Genomic DNA, 27,437 nt, shown 5'->3' on the forward strand with positions numbered 1-27,437 from the left:
GGCCCTGTCCTGCGTTCTTGTATTTGCTTCCATGGCCAAATTGCACATTGTCCTGGAAAGGACCCATTGTCTACCCTGGAGGGGAGGATAAGAATCAAAGGTCCAAATCTGGTCACTGACCAGATGTAGCTGCTCCTCTTTCCCTGGTAGGTGCTCACAGCCCACAGGCAGGTAGGAAGATGAATAGGGGTGGCTAGAAAATTGGATGTCTGGTTGCATATTAATTTGCAACTTCTTCAGTATGTAAAGTAGTCACAGACTGCCTGTGGATATTCCTCTGTTTTGCTCACTGGTTTCTGTTTTCCACATCAGGTTGCTAGCTCCTGGAGGACAGGAGATCATTTCTTATACATCTTTGCACCTTTCCAAATACCTTAGGTGTAGTTTTATAGGCAATAAACACACAGCAAACCTTTACTGAATACGAATTAGTAAGGATTAAAAGATCAATGCTAAATTTGTGGCAGAGTAAGTTATATCTGGTTTTGCTGCTTCTTAGATTTTGAAAACCATACAACACCCTGAATTAAGCATTGCCTAGGTCTCCTTAGAAACATGCTCTTGCAAGAATATCTCAAAAGCAAGCAAACAAAAGGCAATAAAATGAGTTTAGAGGAGGTGATGAAATGCCCATTATTAGCAATAATTTGCTTCATGAGTTCTTCTATGCCTGTTGTCTTCTTTCATTACTTTTTGCCTCCTGTCTTCTAGTACTGGATTTGAGAAGATTAGTACTTCCCAAAAGAGCTCCAGAAAATCATATTTCTCGATAGATTTGACTGATTCTGAAATGCTATGCTTTTCTTGACTTCTCAAACTTAAGAATTTGACTTTAAATTGGAGGAAATAAGAACAGATCGTTTGTACCTCTAGTTCATATTCTTCAGGATATTTTTGTAACAGTAGGAGTTGTGATTTCAGATTGAATGCTAGAAGCTCAAAGGCTACTATGAGATGATTAGTAGTATCATATTGATAACATTACTTTATGCACAGGTAACAGATGCCATTTATTAACTCATACATGGTTTTAACATTTAACCATTCAATAATTTAAAGTGATATACATTCTACAGAATAAACTGATTAGTTAGTATCACTTTTTTTTTTTTACAATATATGTAGTATAGGAAAAAAAACCCAAACTTAGTTTCAATTTTGAATATCTGGTTACTACTTATTCGTGTCTTCTTAAACATCTGTTTGTTATCTTTCTTCTATTGTACCTGGCTGCCTCAGGTTATTTTCATTGTTTCTTGCTGGGCCCATCTGGTTTAGTTTATGCTAAACTGCTAGTTGGAAAACAGGTAATAAATACCTCAGGAGCATCTTTTTCTTTTGCAGTTCAGTACTGAATTCACTGCAGTGAATCTTAGGGTTGCTCAGCTTAAGTCATTGGTCCAGGTGTCTAGATCCAGGTTTCTGCCTCTGTCTACATTACTTTCAGCTCATCCTTTGCCTGGTATCAGCTGTCTCGGCTCTCCCTTCTCTGCCAGGGCAGTGAGCCTCAAACTCTTTGTGAAAAGAACCACCTAGGAGAGCTTCCTGAAAATGCTTATGTCTTAGCCCTACCCTGGACCTTCTGAGTCTGAACTTTGGTGAGTAAGGGTGAAACATTCTAATGCAGCTTGTCCTCAGACCTCTCTCTGAGAAAGCACATGAGCCTTAAAAATAGCCCTAAAGCATCCCTCTAGTTTATAATTTCCTCACTTAAATCCTTTCCGTTAGCTGGAGGGTAATATAGATCGAAAAGTCCCTTATAACTTGAGCTCAATTTGAAATAGAAGATGAGTTTAAATAGTTAAACAACTTGCCTCACATATTATCTCTATACTGTGGTTAATTAGAGAACATCCCTTTCTTGTTAATTCAGCGTCTCATGCCAGAGAATCTGTCTTGACAAAGTAGTTTGCAATTTGGAGGTGGAGGTGAAGGTGGGTGTTGGGGAGGAGATGGTGGCAATTATCAAACCAACTATAGTGGTAATTATAGCTTGCTTGGGAAGAGATCCTTCAAATGAATATAACCTTGTAGTCAGCTCAAGGATTTCATACATATTCTAAGAGTTAAAGAGCTGATTTTCTTTTTTAGTGTTAATGAATTGTAAATTGATTTGTTATATGTTAAATGACAGTCCCTGTAAGAGGGAATAAGAATTCCTTAATACTTCTATGGCTAATGCTCCACTAAATAAAACCAACTAATGTTTTGGAGCCATTGTGAATGGTAAATAACTAGATATAATCAGTCATCTTGTATTTTTAGCATATTCAGTCTGTTGTGTTTTCCAGCAAGCAGAATTAGGAAAAAGGTATTATCATTTAATGAGAAGCAGGTGCAATTTCCACCAGCAAACCTAGAAACCAGATGAAAAGTCTTAATGCTGAAAGGTTGGAACTGAATTTCTTTGGCTTTCACAATTCATGGATACAAGTTTAAAATGAACTCTTGAAGTGCTGGAACAGTAGAAAATCATGGAACACAGTCACTGAATTACTTACAATGCCCATTCTGTAAGTCCTTTCTTCTCTTCTCTTCTGACTTCATTTTGGCCTTTATATACCATTGACATCTTTAAAAAAGGTAAACAGAATCTTATTTTAGTAATTATGCAGGATAAGAACCAATATTAATTAAAATACTTATCACCCACAGGCAAAAGTTATAAAGACCACTTTTAAGAACATATTTATAACATACAAAAATACTCCATAGAAGGTTTTTTTTTTTTTAACATCTTTATTGGAGTATAATTGCTTTACAATGGTATGTTAGTTTCAGCTTCACAACAAAATGAATCAGTTATATATATACATATATTCCCATATCTCTTCCCGCTTGCGTCTCCCTCCCTCCCACCCTCCCTATCCCACCCCTCCAGGCGGTCACAAAGCACCGAGCTGATCTCCCTGTGCTATGCGGCTGCTTCCCACTAGCTAACTACCTTACTTTTGGTAGTGTATATATGTCCATGCCTCTTTATCGCTTTGTCACCGTTTACCCTTCCCCCTCCCCATAGCCTCAAGTCCATTCTCTAGTAAGTCTGTGTCTTTATTCCTGTTTCACCCCTAGGTTTTTCATGACATTTTTTTTTTAAATTCCATATATATGTGTTAGCATACGGTATTTGTCTCTCTCTTTCTGACTTACTTCACTCTGTATGACTGACTCTAGGTCTATCCACCTCATTACAAATAGCTCAATTTCGTCTCTTTTTATGGCTGAGTAATATTCCATTGTATATATGTGCCACATCTTCTTTATCCATTCATCCGATGATGGACACTTAGGTTGTTTCCATCTCTGGGCTATTGTAAATAGAGCTGCAATGAACATTTTGGTACATGACTCTTTTTGAATTATGGTTTTCTCAGGGTATATGCCCAGTAGTGGGATTGCTGGGTCATATGGTAGTTCTATTTGTAGCTTTTTAAGGAACCTCCATACTGTTCTCCACAGTGGCTGTATCAATTTACATTCCCACCAACAGTGTAAGAGGGTTCCCTTTTCTCCACACCCTCTCCAGCATTTATTGTTTCTAGATTTTTTGATGATGGCCATTCTGACTGGTGTGAGATGATATCTCATTGTAGTTTTGATTTGCATTTCTCTAATGATTAGTGATGTTGAGCATTCTTTCATGTGTTTGTTGGCAGTCTGTATATCTTCTTTGGAGAAATGTCTATTTAGGTCTTCTGCCCATTTTTGGATTGGGTTGTTTGTTTTCTTGTTATTGAGCTGCATGAGCTGCTTGTAAATTTTGGAGATTAATCCTTTGTCAGTTGCTTCATTTGCAAATATTTTCTCCCATTCTGAGGGTTGTCTTTTGGTCTTGTTTATGGTTTCCTTTGCTGTGCAAAAGCTTTGAAGTTTCATTAGGTCCCATTTGTTTATTTTTGTTTTTATTCCCATTACTCTAGGAGGTGGGTCAGAAAGGATCTTGCTTTGATTTATGTCATAGAGTGTTCTGCCTATGTTTTCCTCTAAGAGTTTGATAGTTTCTGGCCTTACATTTAGGTCTTTAATCCATTTTGAGCTTATTTTTGTGTATGGTGTTAGGGAGTGATCTAATCTCATACTTTTACATGTACCTGTCCAGTTTTCCCAGCACCACTTATTGAAGAGGCTGTCCTTTCTCCATTGTACATTACTGCCACCTTTATCAAAGATAAGGTGTCCATATGTGCATGGGTTTATCTCTGGGCTTTCTATCCTGTTCCATTGATCTATCTTTCTGTTTTTGTGCCAGTACCATACCGTCTTGATGACTGTAGCTTTGTAGTATAGTCTGAAGTCAGGGAGCCTGATTCCTCCAGTTCCTTCTTTCTTTCTCAAGATTGCTTTGGCTATTCGGGGTCTTTTGTCTTTCCATACAAATTGTGAAATTTTTTGTTCTAGTTCTGTGAAAAATGCCAGTGGTAGTTTGATAGGGATTGCATTGAATCTATAGATTGCTTTGGGTAGTAGAGTCATTTTCACAATGTTGATTCTTCCAATCCAAGAACATGGTATATCTCTCCATCTATTTATATCATCTTTAATTTCTTTCATCAGTGTCTTATAATTTTCTGCATACAGGTCTTTTGTCTCCTTAGGTAGGTTTATTCCTAGATATTTTATTCTTTTTGTTGCAATGGTAAATGGGAGTGTTTTCTTGATTTCACTTTCAGATTTTTCATCATTAGTATATAGGAATGCCAGAGATTTCTGTGCATTAATTTTGTATCCTGCCACTTTACCAAATTCATTGATTAGCTCTAGTAGTTTTCTGGTAGCATCTTTAGGGTTCTCTATGTATAGGATCATGTCATCTGCAAACAGTGACAGCTTTACTTCTTCTTTTCCAATTTGGATTCCTTTTATTTCCTTTTCTTCTCTGATTGCTGTGGCTAAAACTTCCAAAACAATGTTGAATAATAGTGGTGAGAGTGGGCAACCTTGTCTTGTTCCTGATCTTAGTGGAAATGCTTTCAGTTTTTCACCATTGAGGATGATGTTTGCTGTGGGCTTGTCATATATGGCCTTTATTATGTTGAGGAAAGTTCCCTCTATGCCTACTTTCTGCAGGGTTTTTATCATAAATGGGTGTTGAATTTTGTCAAAAGCTTTCTCTGCATCTATTGAGATGATCATATGGTTTTTCTCCTTCAGTTTGTTAATATGGTTTATCACATTGATAGATTTGCATATATTGAAGAATCCTTGCATTCCTGGAATAAACCCCACTTGATCATGGTGTATGATCCTTTTAATGTGCTGTTGGATTCTGTTTGCTAGTATTTTGTTGAGGATTTTTGCATCTATGTTCATCAGTGATATTGGCCTGTAGTTTTCTTTCTTTGTGACATCCTTGTCTGGTTTTGGTATCAAGGTGATGGTGGCCTCGTAGAAGGAGTTAGGGAGTGGTCCTCCCTCTGCTATATTTTGGAAGAGTTTGAGAAGGATAGGTGTTAGCTCTTCTCTAAATGTTTGATAGAATTCGCCTGTGAAGCCATCTGGTCCTGGGCTTTTGTTTGTTGGAAGATTTTTCATCACAGTTTCAATTTCAGTGCTTGTGATTGGTCTGTTCATATTTTCTATTTCTTCCTGATTCAGTCTTGGCAGCTTGTGCATTTCTAAGAATTTGTCCATTTCTTCCAGATTGTCCATTTTATTGGCATAGAGTTGCTTGTAGTAATCTCTCATGATCTCTTTTATCTCTGCAGTGTCAGTAGTTACCTCTCCTTTTTCATTTCTAATTCTATTGATTTGAGTCTTCTCCCTTTTTTTCTTGATGAGTCTGGCTAGTGGTTTATCTATTTTGTTTATCTTCTCAAAGAACCAGCTTTTAGTTTTATTGATCTTTGCTATTGTTTCCTTCATTTCTTTTTCATTTATTTCTGATCTGATTTTTATGATTTCTTTCCTTCTGCTAGCTTTGGGGTTTTTTTGTTCTTCTTTCTCTAATTGCTTGAGGTGCAAGGTTAGGTTGTTTATTTGAGATGTTTCCTGCTTCTTAAGGTGGGCTTGTATTGCTATAAACTTCCCCCTTAGAACTGCTTTTGCTGCATCCCACAGGTTTTGGGTCGTTGTATCTCCATTGTCATTTGTTTCTAGGTATTTTTTTTTTTTTATTTCATATTAATTTATTCCTTCTACACCCTCTTCCATTACATGGATCTGAGTTTTTTTTTTATTTATTTATTTTATTATTTTTTTTATTTTTTTACATCTTTATTGGGGTATAATTGCTTTACAATGGTGTGTTAGTTTCTGTTTTATAACAAAGTGAATCAGTCATACATAAACATATGTTCCCATATGTCTTCCCTGTTGCGTCTCCCTCCCTCCCACCCTCCCCATCCCACCCCTCCAGGCTGTCACAAAGCACCGAGCCAATATCCCTGTGCCATGCAGCTGCTTCCCACTAGCTATCTACCTTACTGCGTTTGTTAGTGTGTATATGCCCATGACTCTCTCTCGCCCTGTCACAGCTCACCCTTCCCCCTCCCCATAACCTCAAGTCCGTTCTCTAAGAGGTCTGCGTATTTATTCCTGCTTTACCCCTAGGTTTTTCATGACATTTTTTTTCTTATATTCCATATATATGTGTTAGCATACGGTATTTGTCTCTCTCTTTCTGACTTACTTCACTCTGTATGACAGACTCTAGGTCTATCCACCTCATTACAAATAGCTCAATTTCGTTTCTTTTTATGGCTGAGTAATATTCCATTGTATATATGTGCCACATCTTCTTTATCCATTCATCAGATGACGGGCATTTAGGTTGTTTCCATCTCTGGGCTATTGTAAATAGAGCTGCAATGAACATTTTGGTACATGTCTCTTTTTGAATTATGGTTTTCTCAGGGTATATGCCCAGTAGTGGGATTGCTGGGTCATATGGTAGTTCTATTTGTAGCTTTTTAAGGAACCTCCATACTGTTCTCCACAGTGGCTGTATCAATTTACATTCCCACCAACAGTGTAAGAGGGTTCCCTTTTCTCCACACCCTCTCCAGCATTTATTGTTTCTAGATTTTTTGATGATGGCCATTCTGACTGGTGTGAGATGATATCTCATTGTAGTTTTGATTTGCATTTCTCTAATGATTAGTGATGTTGAGCATTCTTTCATGTGTTTGTTGGCAGTCTGTATATCTTCTTTGGAGAAATGTCTATTTAGGTCTTCTGCCCATTTTTGGATTGGGTTGTTTGTTTTCTTGTTATTGAGCTGCATGAGCTGCTTGTAAATTTTGGAGATTAATCCTTTGTCGGTTGCTTCATTTGCAAATATTTTCTCCCATTCTGAGGGTTGTCTTTTGGTCTTGTTTATGGTTTCCTTTGCTGTGCAAAAGCTTTGAAGTTTCATTAGGTCCCATTTGTTTATTTTTGTTTTTATTCCCATTACTCTAGGAGGTGGGTCAGAAAGGATCTTGCTTTGATTTATGTCATAGAGTGTTCTGCCTATGTTTTCCTCTAAGAGTTTGATAGTTTCTGGCCTTACATTTCGGTCTTTAATCCATTTTGAGCTTATTTTTGTGTATGGTGTTAGGGAGTGATCTAATCTCATACTTTTACATGTACCTATCCAGTTTTCCCAGCACCACTTATTGAAGAGGCTGTCCTTTCTCCATTGTACATTACTGCCACCTTTATCAAAGATAAGGTGTCCATATGTGCATGGGTTTATCTCTGGGCTTTCTATCCTGTTCCATTGATCTATCTTTCTGTTTTTGTGCCAGTACCATACCGTCTTGATGACTGTAGCTTTGTAGTATAGTCTGAAGTCAGGGAGCCTGATTCCTCCAGTTCCTTCTTTCGTTCTCAAAATTGCTTTGGCTATTCGGGGTCTTTTGTGTTTCCATACAAATTGCAAAATTTTTTGTTCTAGTTCTGTGAAAAATGCCAGTGGTAGTTTGATAGGGATTGCATTGAATCTATAGATTGCTTTGGGTAGTAGAGTCATTTTCACAATGTTGATTCTTCCAATCCAAGAACATGGTATATCTCTCCATCTATTTATATCATCTTTAATTTCTTTCATCAGTGTCTTATAATTTTCTGCATACAGGTCTTTTGTCTCCTTAGGTAGGTTTATTCCTAGATATTTTATTCTTTTTGTTGCAATGGTAAATGGGAGTGTTTTCTTGATTTCACTTTCAGATTTTTCATCATTAGTGTATAGGAATGCCAGAGATTTCTGTGCATTAATTTTGTATCCTGCCACTTTACCAAATTCATTGATTAGCTCTAGTAGTTTTCGGATAGCATCTTTAGGGTTCTCTATGTATAGGATCATGTCATCTGCAAACAGTGACAGCTTTACTTCTTCTTTTCCAATTTGGATTCCTTTTATTTCCTTTTCTTCTCTGATTGCTGTGGCTAAAACTTCCAAAACAATGTTGAATAATAGTGGTGAGAGTGGGCAACCTTGTCTTGTTCCTGATCTTAGTGGAAATGCTTTCAGTTTTTCACCATTGAGGATGATGTTTGCTGTGGGCTTGTCATATATGGCCTTTATTATGTTGAGGAAAGTTCCCTCTATGCCTACTTTCTGCAGGGTTTTTATCATAAATGGGTGTTGAATTTTGTCAAAAGCTTTCTCTGCATCTATTGAGATGATCATATGGTTTTTCTCCTTCAATTTGTTAATATGGTTTATCACATTGATAGATTTGCGTATATTGAAGAATCCTTGCATTCCTGGAATAAACCCCACTTGATCATGGTGTATGATCCTTTTAATGTGCTGTTGGATTCTGTTTGCTAGTATTTTGTTGAGGATTTTTGCATCTATGTTCATCAGTGATATTGGCCTATAGTTTTCTTTCTTTGTGACATCCTTGTCTGGTTTTGGTATCAAGGTGATGGTGGCCTCGTAGAAGGAGTTAGGGAGTGGTCCTCCCTCTGCTATATTTTGGAAGAGTTTGAGAAGGATAGGTGTTAGCTCTTCTCTATATGTTTGATAGAATTCGCCTGTGAAGCCATCTGGTCCTGGGCTTTTCTTTGTTGGAAGATTTTTAATCACAGTTTCAATTTCAGTGCTTGTGATTGGTCTGTTCATATTTTCTATTTCTTCCTGATTCAGTCTTGGCAGCTTGTGCATTTCTAAGAATTTGTCCATTTCTTCCAGATTGTCCATTTTATTGGCATAGAGTTGCTTGTAGTAATCTCTCATGATCTCTTTTATCTCTGCAGTGTCAGTTGTTACCTCTCCTTTTTCATTTCTAATTCTATTGATTTGAGTCTTCTCCCTTTTTTTCTTGATGAGTCTGGCTAGTGGTTTATCTATTTTGTTTATCTTCTCAAAGAACCAGCTTTTAGTTTTATTGATCTTTGCTATTGTTTCCTTCATTTCTTTTTCATTTATTTCTGATCTGATTTTTATGATTTCTTTCCTTCTGCTAGCTTTGGGGTTTTTTTGTTCTTCTTTCTCTAATTGCTTGAGGTGCAAGGTTAGGTTGTTTATTCGAGATGATTCCTGCTTCTTAAGGTGGGCTTGTATTGCTATAAACTTCCCCCTTAGAACTGCTTTTGCTGCATCCCACAGGTTTTGGGTCGTTGTATCTCCATTGTCATTTGTTTCTAGGTATTTTTTGATTTCCTCTTTGATTTCTTCAGTGATCTCTTCATTATTAAGTAGTGTATTGTTTAGCCTCCATGTGTTTGTATTTTTTACAGATCTTTTCCTGTAATTGATATCTAGTCTCATGATGTTGTGGTCAGAAAAGATACTTGATACAATTTCAATTTTCTTAAATTTACCAAGGCTTGATTTGTGACCTAAGATATGATCTATCCTGGAGAATGTTCCATGAGCACTTAAGAAAAATGTGTATTCTGTTGTTTTTGGATGGAGTGTCCTATAAATATCAATTAAGTCCATCTTGTTTAATGTATCATTTAAAGCTTGTGTTTCCTTATTTATTTTCATTTTGGATGATCTGTCCATGGGTGAAAGTGGGGTGTTTAAGTCCCCTACTATGAATGTGTTACTGTCGATTTCCCCTTTTATGGCTGTTAGTATTTGCCTAATGTATTGAGGTGCTCCTATTTTGGGTGCATAAATATTTACAATTGTTATATCTTCTTCTGGATCGATCCCTTGATCATTATGTAGTGTCCTTCTTTGTCTCTTTTAATAGTCCTTATTTTAAAGTCTATTTTGTCTGATATGAGAATTGCTACTCCAGCTTTCTTTTGGCTTCCATTTGCATGGAATATCTTTTTCCATCCCCTTACTTTCAGTCTGTATGTGTCTCTAGGTCTGAAGTGGGTCTCTTGTAGACAGCATATATAAGGGTCTTGTTTTTGTATCCATTCAGCTAATCTGTGTCTTTTGGTGGGAGCATTTAGTCCATTTACATTTAAGGTAATTATCGATATGTATGTTCCTATTCCCATTTTCTAAATTGTTTTGGGTTCGTTATTATAGGTCTTTTCCTTCTCTTGTGTTTCTTGCCTAGAGAAGATCCTTTAGCATTTGTTGTAAAGCTGGTTTGGTGGTGCTGAACTCTCTCAGCTTTTGCTTGTCTGTAAAGGCTTTAATTTCTCCATCAAATCTGAATGAGATCCTTGCTGGGTAGAGTAGTCTTGGCTGCATGTTCTTCTCCTTCATCACTTTCAGTATGTCCTGCCACTCCCTTCTGGCTTGTAGGGTTTCTGCTGAGAGATCAGCTGTTTACCTTATGGGGATTCCCTTATGTGTTATTTGTTGTTTTTCCCTTGCTGCTTTTAATATGCTTTCTTTGTATTTAATTTTTGACAGTTTGATTAATATGTGTCTTGGCGTATTTCTCCTTGTATTTATCTTGTATGGGACTCTCTGTGCTTCCTGGACTTGATTAACTATTTCCTTTCCCATATTAGGGAAGTTTTCAACTATAATCTCTTCAAATATTTTCTCAGTCCCTTTCTTTTTCTCTTCTTCTTCTGGAACCCCTATAATTCGAATGTTGGTGCGTTTAATGTTGTCCCAGAGGTCTCTGAGACTGTCCTCAGTTCTTTTCATTCTTTTTTCTTTATTCTGCTCTGCAGTAGTTATTTCCACTATTTTATCTTCCAGGTCACTTATCCGTTCTTCTGCCTCAGTTATTCTGCTATTGATCCCATCTAGAGTACTTTTAATTTCATTTATTGTGTTGTTCATCGTTGCTTGTTTCATCTTTAGTTCTTCTAGGTCCTTGTTAACTGATTCTTGCATTTTGTCCAATCTATTGTCCATTCTATCTCCAAGATTTCGGATCAACCTTACTATCATTATTCTGAATTCTCTTTCAGGTAGACTGCCTATTTCCTCTTCATTTGTTAGGTCTGGTGCATTTTTATCTTGTTCCTTTATCTGTTGTGTGTTTTTCTGTCTTCTCATTTTGCTTATCTTACTGTGTTTGGGGTCTCCTTTTTGCAGGCTGCAGGTTTGTAGTTCCTCCTGTTTTTGATGTCTGTCTCCAGTGGCTAAGGTTGGTTCAGTGGGTTGTGTAGGCTTCCTGGTGGAGGGGGCTAGTGCCTGTGTTGTGGTGGATGAGGCTGGATCTTGTCTCTCTAGTGGGCAGGTTCACGTCTGGTGGTGTGTTTGGGGGCGTCTGTGGCCTTATTATGATTTTAGGCAGCCTCTCTGCTAATGGGTGGGGTTGTGTTCCTGTTTTGCTAGTTGTTTGGCATAGGTTTTCCAGCACTGTGGCTTGCTGGTCGTTGAGTGAAGCTGGGTGCTGGTGTTAAGATGAAGGTCTCTGGGAGATTTTCGCCATTTGATATTATGTGGAGCTGGGAGGTCTCTTGTTGATCAGTGTCCTGAAGTTGGCTGTCCTACCTCAGAGGCAGAGCCCTGCCTCCTGGCTGGAGCACCAAAAGCTTTTCATCCACAGGCTCAGGATAAAAGGGAGAAAAAGTAGAGGGAATTAGTAGAAGTATGAGGAAAGAAAGAAGGAAAGGGGGGTAGGAAGGAAGGAAGAAAGAAAGAAAGAAGCAAAGAAGGCAAGAAGGAAAGAAAGGAGGGAGGGAGGGAGGGAGGAAGGAAGGAAGGAGGGAAAGAAGGAAAAAAGACAGAAAGAAAGAAGATACAGTAAAAATAAAATAAAGTATAATAAAGTTATTGAATTAAAAACTTCTTATTTAGGAAAAAAAAAAAAGGGACGGAAAGAACCTTAGGACAAATGTTGGAAGCAAAGCTATACAGACAAAATCTTACACAGAAGCATACACATACACCCTCACTAAAAGAGGTAAATGGGGAAAAATCCTAAATCTTGCTGTCAGAGACCACCTCCTCAATTTGGGATGATTCGTTGTCTAAAGGAGGGAAGGAAGGACGGAAAGAAAGAAAGAAAGAACGAAGGTAAAGTATAATAAGGTTATTAAAATTAATTATTAAGAAAAAAAATTAAAAAAAAAACATGGACGGATAGAACCCTAGGACAAATGGTGGAAGCAAGACTATACAGACAAGATCTCACACAGAAGCATACACATACACATTCACAAAAAGAGGAAAGGGGAAAAAATCATAGATCTTGCTCCTAAAGTCCACTTCCTTAATTTGGGATGATTGGTTGTCTATTCAGGTATTCCACAGATGCAGGGTACATCAAGTTGATTGTGGAACTTTAATCCGCTGCTTCTGAGGCTGCTGGGAGAGATTTCCCTTTCTCTTCTTTGTTCTCACAGCTCCCAGGGCTAAGCTTTGGATTTGGCCCTGCCACTGCGTGTAGATCGCTGGAGGGCGTCTGTTTTTTGCTCAGACAGGATGGGGTTAAAAGAGCCGCTGATTGGGGGCTCTGGCGCACTCAGGCCGGCGGGGACGGAGGGGCACAGAGTGCGGGGCGGGCCTGCGGTGGCAAAGGCCGGCATGACTTTGCACCAGCCTGAGGCGCGCTGTGCGCTCTCCCGGGGAAGTTGTCCCTGGATCCCGGGAACCCGGCAGTGGTGGGCTGCACAGGCTCCGCGGAAGAGGGGTGTGGAGAGTGACCTGTGCTCGCACACAGGCCCCTCGGTGGCGGCAGCAGCAGCCTTAACGTCTCCCGCCCGCCTCTGGGGTCCGCGCTTTTAGCCGCGGCTTGCGCCCGAGAAGGTTTTTTTAATACATCAAAATTAGCCCCAGATAGGAATAAAATACTCTCAAGTGGATTGATTGATCCAAATGATAGGAAGCTTAGAAAATATTTAATAACAAGCAATAACCATCATGTCTTTCCTTACATGGTCTCTAATAGCTAGTCGATGAAATGCATTAAAAGTCACAATGGAAAAATTGTTTTTGATTCAGAATCTCAGGAATTTAGACAACTGTCTTCCAGTTTCAGTGCTAAACCTCATTTTTTTCTTTTAATATTAGAAATGTGGTGGAGGCATGTTCTGTGCTTTCTCGGAAGAATCACGCTCTGAAGAACGGGCAGGTGCTTATCTCCTATGACTTCTTCAACATGAAAAATTTGGCAACATCCACATTATCTGACAGCTCATCAAGTTGCTAATTCCAAATGGTTAAACAGAACACATCTGTGGTGCACAACCCAGTCTTTCAGTGTGAATTTGGTCTCAGATCCCATGACAAATTGCATATTTATTCAGATACGTCTTACAATTTTCATAGAATAATTTCCAGTGAATGCTCCCCTAGCATAGTGCTTAAAAGATGCTCCAGAATGAATGCTTTTATCTTATGTAATTGAACTTGTTTTTTTCCAGTATGTAGAATGTTAAGGCAGTTTCTGATGTCACATAAATTGGCAAACATGGAAATTGTACTAAATTATTTTCAACTTTCAAGTTTTTTGGTTATTATTAAATCTTTTTAAAAATGGTATTCAAATTCTGCTTCAGGAATCCCAAATAAAGATAACAGTTGAGCCCAAATCTCAGGTTTATTAGGCCAATTTTATTTAGCCTAAAATGACTGTGAAGTCCTTTGTCATATTTATGTGTAAAGGCAGTATTTTCTGATATTTTAATGAAATGTTTTTCTACATGTGTATGTGCTATTTAAATCACTGTTTGCTGAAATACTCTGTGAGGAAATAAGGCCTTAGCTCATGTTCTACAAATACATAAAATATAACTTAAAAATCAGAACCAATTTTGCTACATGTTGAATCACTATTAAATAAAATAGAATTTGAATCAATTTCCATTATGAACTTAGAGGCATTCTTTAAAATTGACAATAAATATGACACTGCTATTAAAATGAACTCTGAGACACTATTAATTGCAAGAGTCATGCTATGTCTATTAATACACCTGAAAATTTTAAGTGAACATAGGGGTAAATGTGCCCCTTTTACAATTAATTTCATAAGGCAGTCACCATTTCAACTTAACCACATTAGAATATCCTCGTGTTTCTTTGTTCCTTGATAAATCCTATAAAGTGGATTTGTTATAACTAAATCTGATACACTCTTAACAGGTAGCAGTTACATTTCCTCAGGGACCCACACTTGATAAGTGTCTAAGTAATTGTCAATTTATTGATATATACTTCTAGTCTGCTGTCAAAATTTCAGATATTTTTTCATATATGCATATCCTCTATAATTCTGTAATGATTTTTAACAAAATATTGGTATGTAAGAGTTTTAAAAATGAATAAAACAAAGGGTGTTCATAGTTGCTGCACTACTGGCTCTGAAGGTAATTTCTGGGCATCATCAAATAATCAGGGTTTCCCAGTAGAGCTGGTGTACTTTAGCTGGAGTCAGTAAGGATGTGTATTGTTTCACTGACATTATTATTACAGTTTTAAATCATGACACTGGTATTTTGCTGTATCAGGAAAACTCTCAAGGTATTTTGTGCCACTATTGATAATCTAGATGGAATAATTTCCCCTTGTAGGAGTGAAAATATGATCTGAAGACTTCACAATTTCTGACAAAAGTCTGGGCCAAATATCAAGGGCTCAATAAGAAATGACACTTATTCTTTTAAATAATTTCATACACACTATCTTCATTCACAGCTCTGCATTGTCAGTAACTGACTCATGGAAACAATCTAATATGTTTAAAAATCAATAAAGCATTTTAATGCTTTGTGATACCAAACTGTGTAAAAATAGAAATCTAAGGTTTAGATGGATGAAGCACTTTGACCAGCTAGTTGGGATTCAAGTCTATGTCTTTTGCTACATTAAATTTATTGTTATTTTAAATTTTCATCCATATTACTCTTAGGCGGAAAAATAACTTGATTTATACAACCATTAATATAGTTCTAATATAGATCCTTTCAATATTTAATGGATAGAATAAAACATTTCTATAATATTAAGTTTATAAAGCACTTTATATATATTGTTCAGTTTCTCTGTTGAATTATTTTTTTTCCAAGCAAAATCCCTTTAATGGTATAATTTGATTGCAGTAAAGGAAAAATCCAGACGTAACTCATTAAGTAGGATTTTATCACTCATTGTTTTCAAAGCTTCCATATTCAGGGAACTGTTGACACAGAGAACTTGCCATGGTGGTTCTATTGCCACATAGAGTTCACTGTCAGAGTGGAACCTGCCTTGACCCCTTTTTCTCACACGTATACTTTGCTAAGTTTAAAAGCCCCTGAACACACAGTGTATAAGAAGAATGGCTATTCACAAATCTTGGAAATACTGTGGTATAATTCAGTTACCTTCCAGTGATTAAGAAGAACAAAGTAAGAATGACGAGGAGAGTGAATCCTCCCACGGCCGCAGTGGCTATCACGAGAATCTGCCCCTGTTCCGCTGCCATGTCAGAAGCTGAAACACAGGTATGATATTAGCATATCTCTGGGTGACGTTTCACTACCAAATTGTTTTACAACTTAGTACATGCTTGAAAATATGGTAATGCATACCAAAAAATCCCACAACATTTGCCCTTTATTTGGCACACAAGATGCAAACCCCAAATGAGGGCTGAAGACTGAGGTCATAACCTACCACATAACCCTTTCTTCTTTTTTGCAAAAATACCAAGAAAGCAGATGGATTCCTGGTACCCCTCATTTTAAGATTAAGTAGGTTTTGCAAAATTAAATCAGCAGACGCACTAAAGGATTTTGTTTATATAATTGCTAAGTTATTTACTTGAACACTTTTGCCAACTGTTGGGCTACACCCTGCAGGCCTGTAAACCTTGTAAATGCCCAGCTGAGAGACAAAAGAAAGAGCCAGAAGACAGTGACAGAGACAGCGATGGTTTATTGGCTAGGGATTCTTACAAGTCTGTAAGTCCTGGAGCGACACCCCATCGTGGACAGCAGAGAGCAGGCAGGACACAGTAGCAGCCTTCACTGTAGAGGTGGGGGTGGTGCTACCATTTATAGGGGGAATTGACTTCAGGTTGGCTCATCAGTTACCAGGGAAACCAGCAGTTGGTACAGGTGGCAAGCATGTAGGCAATTACTGATTAAACCCTATAATTAAGAGGATTGTATAGTCATGTGAGTAGGGTGTAGGTGAAGCATGGGCTGGTCTAGCAGTGGGTGGACAGAGAGTAAGAGGAGAGCCATCTTGAGTGGCCTGACCATCCACCAACAGGCCAGGCTTTACAGACTCTTTTGATGTCTGTTTTCACAAAGTGAAAAGGCTATTATTGCACAATTTAAGAACAAACTTCTTTATATTTCAAAGAACTTAATTCAAACATCAAAGTTATGAATTCCCACCTCTAGAGCACAAGGGTATACATAGTAGTTGCTTAGATGTTTGACTAGCAGTCATTTAAAAAATGACATTTAAAAGCTTCCTTGTTTCAGGAAAAGTATAGATTATGTATGATAACAGCATATTACTTCTCTCATTTACAAAACTGTATCAAAACTGCAAGGGCTGCATGTTTCACTAACCTTCCAGGAATCTTTTAAAATATCTTAGTTCAATTAATTCATTAGCACTTTTCCTTCTCTGTATTACTGAAGTTTTAATGAGATACAATTTTATTGGACGGCATATGGGTAATTGCTTAATAATAGAAGTAAGGAAACTGAAGCTCAGTGAAGTTAAAGAACTTGATCCAGCTCACACATGACTATCACCAGAATTCAGGCTTTACATATTTGTTTCATTTCTCCTTCCTATGCTATAACTTGCAATAATAATTCAGTTAATTATCAACATTCTAAAACATTAAATCAATCAGTGCCTTCAATATCCCTTAACTTAAATAAAGCTTGATTTTTATTTAGATTACTATAAAAAATGATTAATCAGTTGAAAGCAGCGAACTGAATCAAAGAAAGAATATAACTGAAAAGCAAACTGCTTAATTCTCTACCATAATAATTTAAATTTATTAAACCTGGGTACTTTCCGTAGAAGTAGATCCTTTTTCTGGGAATCAAGTACGGGGTAAACTATGTGCAAATCATAGCCAGAGTAATAACTTTCTCATAAAAATGACATATCTACTAGAGAATATCTAAACCTTAAATGCTATTGTTGAGTCAGTAAGAAACCAGTTAAGCATTTAGGAGGCTTTTTAAGAAATCTAAATGTAAATAAAAACAAAAGTCATTTATGTTCAGGTTTTAGTAAGAAATTTACCAAACCTTGGAATTAGACCTTAGTCACTATGATTTTTTTTCTTTTTTTTTTTTTTTGCGGTACGCGGGCCTCTCACTGTTGAGGCCTCTCCCGTCGCGGAGCGCAGGCTCCGGACGCGCAGGCTCAGCGGCCATGGCTCACGGGCCCAGCCGCTCCGCGGCATGTGGGATCTTCCCGGATCGGGGCACGAACCCGTGTCCCCTACATTGGCAGGCGGACTCTCACCCACTGCGCCACCAGGGAAGCCCGGTCACTATGATTTAATCAAGATATTTTCAGGCAATCTATTTCAGTGTTGAGTTGTAGCACACAATCTGTGTAGAGACAAGTTAAATAGTTGAATCTTATCCAATAAATAACGTACTAAAGGTATTTTATTAGGTCCTCACTGGATTTCCTAATCTTCAAAATAACACTGATACCATGGGAATTAATGTGTGCTTTAAAATGTCACATTTTCTCATTGAAAATTATTGAATAACAAATTGTAAGGAGTAGATGTTATAGAAAACATTAACTTTTTGAAGATAAAGGAGGTAGCATTTAAAAAGAAAACATTATTTACTTACCAACTGGTGTATTTGTAAAATATATAGTTCAAGAGTTTTAAACCTAGAGCATGTATCTTCATGGAAGCCAGGTAGCAAGTGATTTATTGACACCATGTATTCAAAGTTCAGATGGTGGAGATGATTATGTAATTGGGTGCCTTTGGAAAATCAGATTACCTCATTATAGAAAATTGTGTTGTTTAATTTAAATAATTGCTCAGTAAAATGCCAGTACTACTAATATATCTTCTTTTTCACCCTTGTGATTACATATTTATGAACTTTGCTTCAATTAAAACTTTAATAGGATAACAGTATTAAGATGTGACACTTTGAAAAATGTATATTTCTGCATAATTGTTTCTTAAACATCTGTATTAGGAATTCTAAACACTCCTCTGTGGAGAATATTATATATATATATGTATATGTATATATATATATATATATATATTTGAAAATAAGTCATTTGAAAATAAGAGTATATAATGTGATGTACTATTATACTGATAGTAAAGTTCTCTGGATGATGGGGCTGGGTTGATTATGAAAACATTATGAATCTCATCATCATCATCAACAATAGCCATATGTACTCAATAGTAAACTATCCTCTAGCAGTATGCTTAATGCTTCAAATTCATTATCAAATTTATCTGCACAACATCTTAATAGGTAGGTACTATTATTATTCCTAGTTTAAGTGGTTATATTACTTGCCTAAGGTCACACGACTTGTACACAAGAAAGCTGGCCACCCAACCCTGATTTATCAATCTCCAAGTCCATACTATTGCCACTATTTTGCACCACCATTTACACTAACAGAACAACTGGCTTGGGACTCTTCTGTGTGTTCTAGAACCATCATAGCTTTGCTTGACCTTGGTTTTATGTCTGTAAAAATGAGAATGTTGAATTAAATATTCTTAACACAATCCTTCAGAGCAATTTTACTATGATATTGTGTTATTCACTAAGGCTGCAATCAAATACTGGGAAGAACAAGATTTGCCATATGGAAATAAGAGGAATTCATAGGACCTGTGTTTCAGCTCTTGGTCTGGATAGGGATAATTTCTGCCTTTCTATCGTATTAATGTAGCCAAACACAGGCCTCTGACTTTATCTCAAGATAAAGTCCAAAGCCCTTAACTTTGTTAACAAGGCTCTCTACAAATGGCTCTAGCATATATCTCCAGATTCATCTCTCATCATTCTCTAACCATGCTAAATTTCTGCTAGTTCCTTCAATGCGCTGGACTTTCATGGTCAATTCCTAATCAATCCTCCTACGTGAACATCACATCATTTTCTGGTTGTTTAGATTTTGTTAGGTCCCTAGATATATGTTCCCATAGACCCTTGTACTACTTTTATCCATAAATTTCTATCATGTTTTATTGAAATTACCTTTTTTTGGTAATCTTTCTATTAGATTGCAAATTCTATTGCAGGGACTTTATTCACTATAGTATCTATAATATGTTGAATGAAGACACCCTCTCCTCCTCCCCCCCTCCCCCAAAAGAAATTTGTAGGTGTAACTGAGGACCTCAATCATCCTGGATCAACTGGGTGGGCCCAAATCCATGAAAAGGATCCTTATAAGAGACAGGAGAAGAGAAAATAAAGAGGAGAAGGCCAGAGACAGAGACTAGAGTTATGCAGCCACAAGCCAAGGAATGCCTGGAGCCACCAGACAGTGGGAGAGGCAAGGAAGGCTTCTCTCCTAGAGCCTTAGGGGAGAGTATGCTTCTGCTTCTGGCTTCCATAACTGTGAGAGAACGAATTTGGTGTTTTAAGCCACTATGTGTGGTAATTTGTTATGGTAACCCTAGGAAACTAATACAGTATTTGACATACAGAATTTGATACATGGTAGTAGCTCAATAAATATTTGTTTGTGTGAATGGTTTGAATGATTGTGTGCATTGGATGATTCCCGTATAAAACAGGTCAGATTAACCTAGGGTAATCCATATTCTTGCCTTCCACTTGATATGTAGAGATTTACCTTGAAGGTAGTAACGTTATGTATATGAAGTAAGTCTATCCAACACTATTTTAATCAGAGGACTCTAATTATTCTGTATTATTGGAGATAATGCTTCCTGGAAGGCAGGGACTACTAGAAAGAACAGACTTCTACATTTGATCAGGTTGAGTAGATTAAGTTTATAAATGTGAATCCAAGGTTAAGAATTTATTAGTTCATTCAATAAATGTTTATTGAGCACCTATTACATGGCAGGCACTGAGACGAACTCTAGGGATACAGTGGTAAACAATAAAGACTGTCCTCCTGGATTTACCGTCCAGTGGGGAAGATAAACAATGAGCAAATAATTACGAGTCTACGAACTGTTACAAAAGAGAAACTGTAAGGTGCTCTGGAAGAGAATAAACAGCCTTTGACGGTGAGTCAGCAGAGTGGGAGTTTGGAAATATGATGTGTTGGAAGAAGGAGGAGGAGGGGAAGGAAAAGGAATAGGAGGAGGGAGACAGTGAGGAGTTGTTCCTTGTTTAGAGGTCTCAAAGACTTGATTAATGTAAACAGACACTTTGACAAATAAACCATAAAATCATCTACCAAGTGGATTCCATAAAAATAAGTATAGCTACAAATTCCTCTGTTGTGAAAACTTGTCTATAGTACCACCTATTCATGTTTTCAATCCTGAGAAGAAGCTTGCTTATTTCTAATTAGTTTTGTAGGAGAAATGTGTATACAGAGCAAACCTGTCCTTCAGAGGTAACACAATAAGAAACACAATAATCTATGGTAAGAAATAAAATTCAATTGTGACTAGGTGATTGGGAATGTTCCTTTGCTTAATGGAATGAGGTTGTAGTCTTAGAAAAAGATAAGTATATTAAAATGATATATTTCATTCTATGGTTTGGAAAGAAGCATACTTCCTTAAGAGGAAGAAATTACCCAAAAAGAGTTGCAAATTTGTTACTGAGCAAGGACTTAGTACCTACCCAATGCCTGGCATAAGTCAGGATGACATTATTAAGTGAGGTTTGCTTTAGATATTGCTATTTAAAGAGAAAAAAGTGAAGCTCTTTACTTGGAATCCAAATACTTAAAAAAAATAGATTTCATGTCTTAAGGAAAGTATGAGGGAAAAGCAATTTGGCTATTTTTAACCAAAGAATTTTCTTCTATGGAGGCATATGATTTTGTCTCTCTGTAATCAAGATTATTCTAGTTTATATTTACATTTCAAAGTAAAATCTGTTATTTGTATTCTGTGTCATTTTCTATGCAATAGCTTTTTAAAGTTAACTCTTTTCTGTTTTAACATCTTTTTAAAGTTACGGAAGACAACATTTACATGATTTTTTTGAATAAAGCATTTCTCAAAATGTTGCCCAGTGAAATAAATTTGTTTCATATTCACATGTTTTATTTATGACTCCCAATTTTAGATGAAATGTCAAAATTTCAAATACTATTATCTCAACACTTTACCAAATGATTTTTTTAAACACAGCAGAAATCTCAACAAAGTAATGTATGGAGAGCACCCATTAAATTAACCTTAAGGTTTGTTGACGATCGATTCAGGAAATCCTCAGCATTATTTTTTTCAGGAAAAAAATTCCCCTCTCAGGATATATATTGCAGTCAGGATTGGTTTAACCTTATGCAATGAGGCATATATATATAAAGACGTAGCAGTATACAATGGAGACTCATGAGTCTGTAAAATCTCACCACTGTATGGTCATGTAGACATAAGAGTGTGAGATAGCAATGAAAACCGAACAAATAGTTCTCCTAGATGAAGATAATCTTGTGATTTTGTAGATGGTGTTATTCTCTTGGCCACCTGGACTTGAAGCATGAGGTCATCTTTGATTTTACCTTTCCTTATAACTCCAGGTCCAAAGTCAAATTATTATTATGTCTTGTGTTATCTTGTTTTTATTACCACTGGTACTGCCTCTAAGGCTTCAGCCTCACGTGATTAAGCTACTTTTATAATTTTCTATTAGACTGCCTTTCCACAGTGTCTCTTCCTAATCCAACCCACATTATGTGGCCAGATAATTATACTTCAAAATAATACTTAAAAATACTCAGCAAATAAAATGATTTTAAAATTTAAAAAAACACAAAAAACAAAAAAAACCTCAGACTTTTCTATTGCCTAGAGAGTAAAATCCTCCCATCGCAGTAAGTATACCATTCTTAGAGATGTCCAAGACTGAAACTTTGGACTCAGCCCTCACATAATGCAGGCAGATCATCAATCCTGTCATTCCTATATTTTAAAGTATTTCTTAATTCATTCCCATTCCCTCCTATCCCCACAGTTATTTTCTTAGTTCAGATACTCATCTTATCACATGTATTTGAATTCAGCTAGATGGCAAGTTCAATTATACGGAATGCGGTGGAGCAGTGGCAAACAAGACAGACGTAAAGAGCCTCTGAAGAAACATCTGACAGATGTTCACATACTAATGAACGCAGAGTTTACTCATAAAGCAGCTTCAGTGCCTCACACTCTTACTTCAGACATGTTTATTGATTTCCAAGTTCACAAAGCAGATACCTGAAGAGAGGGAATTGAATGGAAGTGCACACTGCTAGGCTGACTGAAAGAACAACTGGGAAAACTGAAAATCTGACATAAAATTCCAAAATATATACTACTCTGGAGGCAGGAGTTGAGGATCAAATAGCCCTATAAAATTCAAGGAGCACCAAAGGACTCACTATGTTAGAACTCAATACATTAACACGATCATTCAAGGTCCATTAAAAAATGCTGAGACATGTTCAAGATATTTTATATAAAAGGACAGGAGTTTGTGGATGCATTATTAGAAAAATATTCAAAATATTTAAAAATTATAAAAATAATACTTTAAAGACCAAACCTCTGTCTGAAAACTTCAACTATCAAAAATGATTCAATTTCTGAAGATTTCCATTTTTTGGCCCATTTCAACTATGTCATAAGCTTCTTGAGGGCAGAAATAATATCATTCTCTTTCTGTATCACATGGGATTAGCACAGTGCCTTACACAGTATAGGGATTAATAAATGCATATTTTCATGAAGAAGAGATAAAGAACACATTCTAGATGTAAGGATTAAACATTGCTGACTATAAAAAATTTTCATGTATGATTTGTTTGGTAATATTAATGCTTAAAAATGTTCTAGTGACACAAAAAATTCCCCTACACTTTTGTATTTTGGCATTTAATATGTTCAAAGATAAATTAATAGAAAATAGTGTGAATAAACTTCTTTATTCAAATATCCCAGCCTAGGGTTTGAATGAAGTAGCTATTCAGAGGAAGAGGTATTGCCTGAGATTGTACTAAGATGTTCCTTTTATATTCATTCAACATTTGGCACCATCTACCAAAAGGAAAAATATCCCTAAGACTGGTATACGAGAGAGAGGGAGAGAGAGATAGTGAGATAGATAGAGAGAGAGAAAATAGCAAGAAACTCTGATACACTCTAGGAAGCCAGTTACTGAATTCTCTTCTCAGCTGGATGGAAACAAACCTCATGAATCATTTCTGTTGAAGTAAAGACCCTTAGCTGGGATTACACTTTTTCAGAAAATTATTTCACATGCGTGCTTTCCTCCAATGCTCTGTCATTTCTCCAGAAATAATGCAATTCAGTACTTCAAACTGTGGCTACATTGGGACACAGAAGACTTCAAGATTCACTCTTCTTGATGACCTTAATTTACTTGTCAGATAAAAATGCCAAATGACACAGGGATAATTGGAAAATGTGAATGTGGTACAAACTGATGGAGAGGCAGAAGCAGAGGCAGGTAGTGCAGCAAGAAGAAACACTTGTCTTTTTCTTTTTTTAAAGAGATTTTTGTCTGCATTAATAAATGGTCAACATGCCTTGCTACAGGTAGGCTTCATGCGACAAATATCAAAGAACAAAGAAAAGAGATTGAGGCATTTAAACACCTGGAACTACTGTTAACATTCTAAATGTCACGAGTTTAATTTGTAATTATCTATATTTCATATAGTTACTGGCAGTTGAGATAGATCTTTGATAACATTTTTTTTTGCAATTGAAATACTCATGTTGCCAAAGTACATATTTCATCATTTTCTTTAAAGATCCAGTGTACAACAGAATTTCCTTACAAATTTCACAGATTCCCTGGAATACTGATCTGGAACCTATTATGTTCAATTTCAAACACTATTCAACAAGTATCCTAATACTAATAGTGGATATTTACATATTGGTAGGCATATATATGCACTTGAGGTTATAGCTTTTAATATAAAGGTTAGTGTGGTTTGAGGTTAAGTAGGTTTAAATACATTAATTAAATGTATAGAGATCACAAATTTCATAGGCTTAAAAAATAAAGGATTTATTTAGGATCTGTTTTTCATAAAAGTATTTAAAGAAAAAATACTGATAAGAAACTGATTACTTAGAAAAAGTTGTACAGATTTTCTTGAGGAAATCCTCTTCACTGACACATTATTCATTCAAAAACAACAAAATGTGGCACATATATACAATGGAATATTACTCAGCCATAAAAAGAAACGAAATTGAGCTATTTGTAATGAGGTGGATAGACCTAGAGTCTGTCATACAGAGTGAAGTAAGTCAGAAAGAGAAAGACAAATACCGTACGCTAACACATATATATGGAATCTAAGAAAAAAAAAAAAGGTCATGAAGAACCTAGGGGCAAGACAGGAATAAAGACACAGACCTACTAGAGAATGGACTTGAGGATATGGGGAGCGGGAAGGGTAAGCTGTGACAAAGCAAGAGAGAGGCATGGACATATATACCCTACCAAACGTAAGGTAGATAGCTAGTGGGAAGCAGCCACATAGCACAGGGAGATCAGCTCAGTGCTTTGTGACCGCCTGGAGGGGTGGGATAGGGAGGGTGGGAGGGAGGGAGATGCAAGAGGGAAGAGATATGGGAACACATGTATATGTATAACTGATTCACTTTGTTATAAAGCAGAAACTAACACACCATTGTAAAGCGATTATACTCCAATAAAGATGTAAAAAAAGTAAAAAAATAAAAATATACTTTAAATATTTAACAAAACATTTAAATAAACCTGAAACAACTTTAATTTTTAAATTTTAATTAAATATATCAAGTATTAGTTTATACAAATAAAACTATTTACAATTCCAAAAAAAAAACCCTAACAAAAATATTAATCATTTAGAATGTGCTAAACACTATGATATAAGGATTGGGGAGACAAAGAAAACTAAAGCATATTTTCGTGTCTTCATAGTAGTTTCTCTTTAGCAAAGGGGTTACAGATGTAAGCCTTAATTGTAATATAATAAAATTGTTGCTAAAATGGAGGTACATGTGAAGGTAATGAGGGAAGAGTAGGAGAGTAATAACCTTGATGGGAAGAAGTGAAGGAAGGTTTATAAAGGAGGTGATTCCTAAGCTAAACCTAGAATGATTAGAATAAATTTGCAAGTCACCAAGGTGATGAGTAGATATTGGGACATTCTAGTTTGAAGAAATGACCTCATATATATGGAGACACAAAATAGCTCACCATCTTGAGTTGCTGTTTCTGTGTACTTTGTGATGTCTGAGACACAGATCAAGAGGCTGAATAGGAGGTTGGAGAGAGAGAGGCAAGGGATGGATCATGACAATTTAAATTGACATCACGCTTATGTTTTTCTCAGGCTACCATTCATACTCAGGTTCAGAGGTAGAGTTTATGGAGATGTGAGTTTCATCAGAATTGCCATTTTTACTGGAGATATAAACTCATGTATATATATGGGAAGGACTTGCCTGAAGATAAATCCAACAGAGAAGAAAGCAGAACTGAGACCAAGAAAGTATTGAGAACATAGTTGGAGAGCCTGGATTTGGCCTGAATCTCATGCCACTCCTTGACTTTGGTTACAGAAAGCAATAAAGTCCCACTTTTTATTAAGCCAGTTGGGGTTTTGTTACTTGAAACTGATAGTCCTATTTAATATAATGAACCAAAGGGGAAAGAATTTGGTTGTATTTTTCCACATGCATATCCTAATATGAGGGGACGGGAGGGTAAGTGGGTCTTTATATTTCCAAACTAGGTACTAATAATTTCTCATTGTTTATTATGTTGCTTGAGCTGGATGTTTTCTACCTCCATTTACTATTTTTTAAAAAAAGTTTAATGTTGAACACAGCCTCCTGAGTATGTTTGTCCCCACAATGAGATGGATAGGATAGGAAGGATAAGGTGAAATGGGATGGGGGGTGGTTACTGACCTTTGTTATACAAAGAATATCAAATGCTCTGCCTGAAGAGATTCCTTTTTTTTTTTTCTTTAATAGACAGATTCAGGGGGAAATCAGTCCTGTCTAGCGTATATTTAGTGGATCTCATGCACTGATTTAATAAAAATTGCATGGATGTAAAAACAAACAAACCCAAAATAAAAACAAATGAACTGACATTTCTGGCAAGTTTAGCGTGACAGCATGTTAAAATCAGATTGTGGAAGAATCTGCCCAATTTAAACCCATCTAATTATAAACTCATTACTACCAAATCTGGAGCTAAACAAATTCCTGTGGAAGACCTTTACTTAATTTTCTCAGTTAATGATAAAGCAGATTTGAGGCTACAGTTGTCCCTTATATGGCTTCAGTAGAAGTATTTGTGAAAGCACAGAAACCAGCAATGTTGGGGTGGGAGTGTAATTTCTCTGTTTTATGGACCCAAGCACGGTGTCCCAAGTAATTTAGATCCCAGACATCTAACAGGGACCTGTTACCCCTTAAGCCAGAACTCATTTGATCATCCCCTGAAAGCAAATAAGTTGTAGGGCAAGTTTTTGGATCATTGTTTGAAACTGTTTGAAGCCTGTTCTGAATAACACCAAACTATTTACCTCAACCTTTAACCAATCACTATAATTGGTTCTGGAAAGATTCAAGGAGAATCAACCCTATTTTAAAAAGGGCCAACCTATAGTCCTACAAAACTATGGCTCGATTCAATTTTCTCAGAGTCCCTCAATTATTTATGTTAATTGCTTTCCCTTAAACGATGAGTGAGGTCTCCAAGTTAAATATTTTGTATTAGAAGCAAGAGGGTTTTGGGCACAGTATTACTCTACTGTTTAATGTTATTATTTTCAAGAAAATAAGGCTGTTTGCTTTGCATATATATCTTCCACTAAATTTTTAATTCATTGCCTAGAGGATCAAGTTAACTTAAAACTGAGGCTTAGTATTATGATTCCAAAAAAATGAGAGTAAACGCCACTCTAAACGAATGGTGAACTAACAGGGAAAATTTTCCTAACATACCCATTCACAATTTCATGTAATATAAACAGGCATTGTGTT

At 36.5% G+C, this 27,437-nt stretch overlaps 1 protein-coding gene across 2 annotated transcripts in view; it reads right to left on the reverse strand.

Annotated features, from left to right (window-relative positions):
- Positions 1-27,437, reverse strand: part of EPHA6 (EPH receptor A6) — an 874,905-nt gene that overhangs the window by 261,448 nt on the left and 586,020 nt on the right. For both annotated transcript variants that reach the window (XM_060149381.1, XM_060149380.1), the window contains 2 exons: positions 15,610-15,718; positions 2,502-2,572 (listed from right to left, as the gene is read on the reverse strand). In XM_060149381.1, coding sequence (XP_060005364.1) covers positions 2,502-2,572; positions 15,610-15,718 — 180 coding nt within the window. The remainder of the gene's footprint in view (positions 1-2,501; positions 2,573-15,609; positions 15,719-27,437) is intronic.

Source organism: Lagenorhynchus albirostris, chromosome 5 (genome assembly GCF_949774975.1).
Source record: "Lagenorhynchus albirostris chromosome 5, mLagAlb1.1, whole genome shotgun sequence".
Classification (NCBI taxonomy): domain Eukaryota; kingdom Metazoa; phylum Chordata; class Mammalia; order Artiodactyla; family Delphinidae; genus Lagenorhynchus; species Lagenorhynchus albirostris.